The sequence below is a fragment of the Herpailurus yagouaroundi genome, unplaced genomic scaffold, assembly GCF_014898765.1.
Source record: "Herpailurus yagouaroundi ecotype Mexico unplaced genomic scaffold, PumYag 218, whole genome shotgun sequence".
Classification (NCBI taxonomy): domain Eukaryota; kingdom Metazoa; phylum Chordata; class Mammalia; order Carnivora; family Felidae; genus Herpailurus; species Herpailurus yagouaroundi.
The window spans coordinates 2,789,067-2,796,293 of NW_024412449.1; the positions used below are offsets into that span (position 1 = coordinate 2,789,067).

Sequence of the window (7,227 nt, forward strand, 5' to 3'; positions counted from 1 at the left end):
TACATTGGGCTCCATGCCCCGTGAAAGATTCTTTCTTTCTCTCTCTCCCCCTTTGCCTCTCTTCTCCACTCATGCTCTCTCTCTCTAAAATAAACATTTGTTAAATTAAAAAAGAAGAATTGGAGAGGAGGCTGTCTGGAAGGTTTATACTTTAAATTGAAAAATGCAAAAGAGAGCTTCATATAGATCCTTTATTCAATTCCACGCATTTTAAAAAGCGTTTGGCTTTTTAAAATCTATACAGCAATTTACTCTAGTAACTTCTAACTAATGCTAATTACTCAGGACAAACTTGATTCAAGTAACTAAAAGCGAGGGGTCCACTTCTGGATGGCCAAAAGCCAATGTAATTTTTCAAAGCATCAGGAGCCTAAGGAAACAAGGAGAGTGTGTGACAAGGTGTCACAAGGTATGAAAGAGACAAAGAAAGAAAGGTTGACACGTGACTATTTGGCACTTACTTCCTAGGTTATCTCTTAGGCAACACGGAGAAAAACACATATTAGTTCAATTTATTTCAAATGAACTTACCTTCTCTCGCAGCTCATCAACACTACTGCTTTCCAACACAACCTCCTGAAAGGGATCCAGCTTCATTTCCGAAGGCCTCCACCGTCTTGACAAAACTGCAAGCTGGGACATGGATTTCATCTTCTCCACCCCTATGAAGATGCAAGATTAGGTCATCTTTCTCTTTTCTCTAGAGGCCCATAATTTGACTTTTCCTGTATGGCCTGACTAAACAAGATTTACTTCAAGTGTTCTGCTTAGAAAGTGCACATAAAAGATCCCACTTATCCCAGCAAGTTTTTGAGAATAGAATATTTCCTCTCTTCCCTCCAGTCTCTGAAGGTAATTCTTTACTCTTTTGCAAGCTCTCCTTCTACCAGGACTCCTAATTTCACTCCTTCCTGAGTCCTGCTGGACACTGCTCTATCAACTACTCTTTTCTCTGGATTGCCAATCTTTGCTTCTCTACTGGCTACCACCCCCACAATCTAACATCATCATGATCAAATCATCTTCACTTTATCTTCTTTTTTCACTCCGGCTCACACTAATCCCTCTCTTCTCTTTTACTCAAACCTTACTGATTCTTCAAAACCAGCTCAATTGTTACCTTTCTCTCTGGTGTACACGAGAGCAAACTGTACTGATTTGGTCCTTAAGTACCTATGATTTTGGAATTACAGGTTTGCAGAAATTGTGGAATTTCTGTTTTCTTATAGACTGAGCATTTGGAGTGCAATCACTAGTTCTTATTCATTTTTGTAGCACCAGAGATTAGCAGTGTCTGGCAATTTACAGGTCAATAAATGTTTCTTAGATTTAATCACATGATTTCACATGATTTATTTCTCACTCAACTACTTTGAAGCTAACATATATACTGAAATGATACTGACACAGATACCCACCATCCAGTAACATCTCCCGGCTAACCCATCTCTGCTAATACATACTCAATCCTCCCTAACAAGGGGAATTTCTTTGTCCTTCGCCATCCCTTCTTGGTCTACTCAGACACACTGGTTATTCTCTAAGGCCCCAGACACTCACAGAAGGAATCACAATCTGGAACACTTGCCTCCACATCATAGTAGATAGTGTCCTGGCTGTCCCTGACTCCCCTATTAACTTGTCAAATAATCATAGCTTTAACAATTGAAATTTAAACCAAATCAGATCGTAAATAGCATGAAATAGGTGAGGTGTTAGTATTATTGAACCCTTGGAAAACTATCATCATCTTATGATGTTTTAATTTCTAAGGGGAAAAAAAGGAAAATCAAAATCTTTCTAGGCAATAGCAGTCACAAAAGGACATAGAACTAGTTGTTTCCCTTGATATGATCACCCCAAAGCCAACTTTTCTCCCATTACCTCCTCCAAAAAACAATACTTTAAATGTTCCCATGTAGATCATTAAAAGCAGGAGGTGTGACAAACACAGGTCCTCTTCTGGGTCACTTTTACAGGCTGAACTGTGTCTCCTCAAAAAGACATTTAAAGTCCTATACCCTAGTACCTCAGAATATGACCTAATTAGGAAATAGGGTTGTTACAGTGGTAATCAAGCTAAAATGAGATCATTAGGGTGACTCTAATCCAACAGGGCTAGTGTCCTTATAATATGGGGAAATGTGGAAGCAGACACACAAGCAGACACAGACGCACATCTCACATCATGTTCCGATGAAAACAGAGATCAGGATGATGCATTTAACAAGCCAAGGAACACCAAAGACTGCCAATCAACCACCAGAAGCTAGGGGAGGGCCATGAACAAATTTTCCCTCACAGCCCTCAGAAGGAAGCAAGCCTGCCAACACCCTGACTTCAGACTTGCAGCCTCCAGACTGTGAGACAACACATTTCTATTGTTGAAACCATCCAGTTTGTGGTACTTGGTCATTGTTCTCAAAATCCCTGGTAAATTATCAATACCACATCCTCAAAACAAAATCAGCCATAACGAAAAAAGAAACTAAATAACAAACACAGGTAAGAAAATGTTAGCAGAGTTTCCTGTAAAAAGTACTATAAATGCAAACTTGGAAACTGTCAACTTCCTGTAAGGAGAAATTAATATTCTCAAAATTAAAGAAATATTTAAAAGGCAAATGCAACCCAGAGTAAAGATGGAAGAAAACTTGTTATTTGATAAAAACTATAGGCTTCTATTAGTTCCAGAGCATTTCTAACTGATAGTTCCCCACAAAAATATGGATGATACCATCAAGAACTTCAAGGAAAACCTCCCAGTTGCTGGAGATATTAATGTCTTCTTCATAAATATGGTAATCCAGAAAGACAGTGCCAGGGTTCTTCCATGTTTTTTTCCTTAGACGAAATCTACAAATGTGATAAGACATTTTAAACTACTATTACTTCAGATTGTTAACCTAAAAACAACAACATGAATCTGACATCGATGAATAATGAACTATATTTACATACAAAAGTCAAGTGATTATTCATTAAAATTTTGGGAAAATAGGAGGTGCCTGGGTGGCTCAGTCAGTTAAGCGTCCGACTTTGGCTCAGGTCATGATCTCGCAGTCCATGGGTTTGAGCCCCACATTGGGCTCTGTGCTGACCGCTCAGAGCCTGGATCCTGCTTCTGATTCTCTGTCTCCCTCTCTCTGCCCCTTCCCCCGATCACACTTTTTCCTCTCTCTCAAAAATAAATAAACAGAAAAAAATTTTTTTTTAACTTGGGGGAAACTATAATGAAATGTTCCCCCAATTTCAAATTTAGTATCCTACAGAGGAAGTGCAAACAAATTCTAATACTTTTGCTTACTTCTATTAATCTGTAGTATTAAAATTCTTAGTAGAGGAATTCTTTAATTCTGGTTTTAGAAAATACCAATCCATATCAACAGACCACACAAGATTTCCTCTAATTGCTGATGACACTGTAATTTTACTTTACCTGTCAGTACTGAGCTCTAAACCACACTGCTCCCTGAGTTGAGGAATTAATTCCTCTTTTGATTGCCGTACTGTCATTCCTTTAGCAAACACAGCATCTAGCAGAAACTTGCATGGCTAGGAATACAAACATAAAACAATCAGAGAGTTGAATTGCACATTCAATAAGGGTACACAAGACATTTTATTTGCACTGTATAGTATGACAATTATAGGACTGAGTTTAGGAGCTGATCTTCCTAGGTTCAAATCTTGGCTCCACTACTTACTAAGTAAGCTATCTTGGGCAAGTTTACTTAACCTTTCTGGGCCTCCTTTTTAATTTTTTTTAATAATTATTATTTTTTTTATTTGAGAGAGAGAGAGAGAGAATATGAGCAGGGGAGAGGGGCAGGTGCCCCCGGGCCTCCTTTTTTTCATCTGTAAACCGGGGGTAGTGTCTTCCTCACAGAGTCATTGTGAAGATTAAATACCACATTCATATTTCTCTCCTTATAATAAAGTGATCGCAATTTTGAAAGTAAAAATCACTTTTATGGATTAAAATGAGGGAACTGCATACTACTTCTCCAAATATGTTCATTCATTGTCTCAGAAGGGACATTTTATCTACAAACCCCAAACGCAGATGAAACATTCACATATAAGAGATATGATGGGTTGGGGCACCTGGGTGGCTCAGTCAGTTAAGCGTCTGGCTCTTGATTTCGGCTCAGGTCATGATCTCATAGTTCGTGGATTTGAGCCCCACATTCGGCTCTGTGTTGACAATGCGGAGCCTGCTTAGAATTCTCTCTCTGCCCCTCCCCTACTCGTTCTCTCTCTCTCTCTCTCTCTCTCTCTCTCTCTCTCTCTCAGAAGAAATAAAGGAGACATGATGGGTGCTCAATAAACTCTGTTGGACAAATGAAGGCATTTTATGAAAAATTTCTCCCTTTTCAGCAGTCCATCTTTATCTGTGATTTCCCCTTCTGAACATTCAGTTACTTGCAGTTAGCCAACTGGGGTCCGGAAACAAATGATCCTTCTGCCAAATCATCAGAAGATCAGTAGTAACCCAATGCTATGTCACAGTGCCTATGTCATTCCCCTTACTGCATCTCATCACACGCACATTTTATCATCTTACGTCATCACAAGAAATGTAAATATAATACAATGCGATTTTTTGAGAGAGACCACATTCACATAATTTTTACTACAGTGTACTGTTGTAACTGTTGTATTTCATTTCTGGCAACAGTTAATCTCTTACCTTGCCAAATGTGTAAGTTAAACTTTATTAAGGTATACATGTCTAGGTAAGAGCATAGTGTATATGTAGGGAGTGGCACGGCACTATCCTCGGTTTCAGGCATTCACTGGGCAGAGGGTGGGGGGGAGGGGGGTCTTGGACACATCCCCTATGGATAAGAAGGGGGGAATACGGTCTTTGCTATTTAGTTTGCACATTTGTCTAGGTCCTCACTAAGATGTTATAAACATCCCCAAAACAGGGACTTTGCCTTTTTCTTCTGGGCATTTGTCTGGCATCTGTTACATGACCTTGGGCAAGTTACATAACTTCTTTGTGCCTCAGTTTCTTCATCTACAAAATGGGAATAATAATATCTACATCATAGCTAACTGATGCAGATTCAAGGAGTTAACATCTGCGAGCATATGGCAGCTACGAGATAAATGAATGCCTGCTAAATACTGAAATGACTCTCTGAACGCAAAGAGTCCTTACATGCTCTACAGATCAACTGCTATCCCCCTGGAGCACTACGTGAGGATTTCTTAAAATCAAGCACAAACAAGTCTCCTTTTCAAAGCAGGAAATGTCTGCCTCATTCCAACATGTGTAACAATACTTTAAAGCAGAGGGAAGGCAAAGAAAGGCTTGAGGGCCACATTTGTCTGCTGCATGTTTTTGTAAATAAACTCTGTTGGGACACAGCTAATTCCACTGGTTTATGTATTGTCTACGTCTGGTTTTGTGCTACAGGGGCAGAAATGAGTGGCTGCAATACAGGCAATATGACCCGCACAACCAAAATAGCTTCTGGAAACAGTGTCCTGTCTGTGCTTTAGAGACAGCAAAAGAAATGACAAGTCACAACATCTCTGAACTCTGTTTTTAATAACTAGCAGAAGTGACGTCATATTGCTCTGAAGCAGCTTACTTACCTCTTGCTCATTGACCAGCAGCTGGTACACTTTAACTCTGTATTCTCCTTTTTTAAGTGCTCTCCCCAGTCTAATTGTAATCTATAAATTAAAAACAGTTTTTTAGATGTATTACCTCTGCAGAATAAACAACCCATTCTCCCCACACTGTTTAGTTTGGTCTTCAAAAATTCTCTAGATTATGGGCTCTTTGAGAACAGGTGTATCTTTTACCTCTGATTCCCAGCACCTAGAACAGTAACTGACACACAGTTAACACTTAACAAATGTTAGATGAATGAAAAAAACCGACCAATCACTAAACATAAAAACAAAAAATGACCCTCTTAGGATTATCTATTTAATCTTACTTGGAAACAGGGCAAGATGTTCTCAAATCTATCATGTAAAACAGACTCTAATTATTTGAAATGATTTTAATCAACCTTATTGTCGTCTGAAAAGGATGAAAGTGTCTCGTTCAGCCGGACGCTCTCAAACTCCTGGTTGCTGGCATACACCCGGAAGACCTTGAAGTGAGAGGACAAAGCTCCAACAAAGGGCTCTAAGTGTTGTTTGAAAGCAGCCAGTGTAATTCTTTTATCAACATGCACCATCAGCCCTAAGTACAAAAAAAAACAAAAGCGAAACAAAAAAAGAAACCTCTTAGAATATAAATAAAACAGATCATATACACTTTATTATACTGTAAGCAGGGAAAAAACACCCCCTTCAGTTATTTGACTTTAAGCTAATACACAACGTTGCATGGACAAAAAAACACAGACACGGAGCATACGATAAAATCCAGCAACTTCAACAACTTCCAACGTTCTGAGAGATTGAAGTGCTAATCTATTTATTTATATACGCTGCTGAGTCCCAAACCAAACTTCAGGAAAGTCTTTTCAATTACATACATTCCTAGTTCTTCACAGTAATAATGTAGGCTCTGGCTGGGTTCCAACCGTGCCTCTTCTGCTTCCCGGCCAGCTATGTGACCTGGGGCAAGCCACTGGCCTCCTTATACCCACTTCCTCATTTTAAAAATGGAGAGAGTAGTACCTACCTCCTAGTACTGCAGTGTGAATTCAGTGAGGTTAATATGTTTATCGTGCTTTTGGCACAGTGTCAGATATCTAGTAATTGCCTCAAAAATTGTTAGTAAATTTGGTTCTGGGATTTCTACTAGAAAAAACTGTCAAGATGAGCATATGATGATATCTGTTTTATCATGTGGTTGGACCGTAACAGTAAGAGCATCTAAATGGATCAGAAACTCCCACCACCCCCCTGCAAGCTTTGATATAAGCTCTCATGGCAAAGCAATAGGATTGTTTTTGGTGAGCTTTATTTCTTCTAATACTTATTAATCTTTTGTCCTTTACAAGTTACTCATGAACATACTTCTGAAATATTTCTAAGACTCCAGTCTTCATATCCTAGTAAAGAGTAACAACTTCACTCAAGTTCCTCTCTCTCTTACAATATAGACAGTGCAGTATAACAAGAGCTGCCATCCCACCTTAAGCCCGTGGTTCCTCTAGAGCCATAAGGCTCTCTCTAGGGTAGGCTCTGGTTTTCTGTAAAATTTACATCAAAAGTCAAGGGTGAGGGGCACCCTGTCTGGCTCAGTCG

At 39.2% G+C, this 7,227-nt stretch overlaps 1 protein-coding gene across 2 annotated transcripts in view; it reads right to left on the bottom strand.

Moving 5' to 3' along the window:
• Positions 1 to 7,227, bottom strand: part of USP47 (ubiquitin specific peptidase 47) — a 110,781-nt gene that overhangs the window by 5,487 nt on the left and 98,067 nt on the right. For both annotated transcript variants that reach the window (XM_040456860.1, XM_040456861.1), the window contains 5 exons: positions 6,036 to 6,211; positions 5,611 to 5,691; positions 3,440 to 3,555; positions 2,738 to 2,856; positions 532 to 662 (listed from right to left, as the gene is read on the bottom strand). In XM_040456860.1, the coding sequence (XP_040312794.1) occupies positions 532 to 662; positions 2,738 to 2,856; positions 3,440 to 3,555; positions 5,611 to 5,691; positions 6,036 to 6,211 (623 nt within the window). The remainder of the gene's footprint in view (positions 1 to 531; positions 663 to 2,737; positions 2,857 to 3,439; positions 3,556 to 5,610; positions 5,692 to 6,035; positions 6,212 to 7,227) is intronic.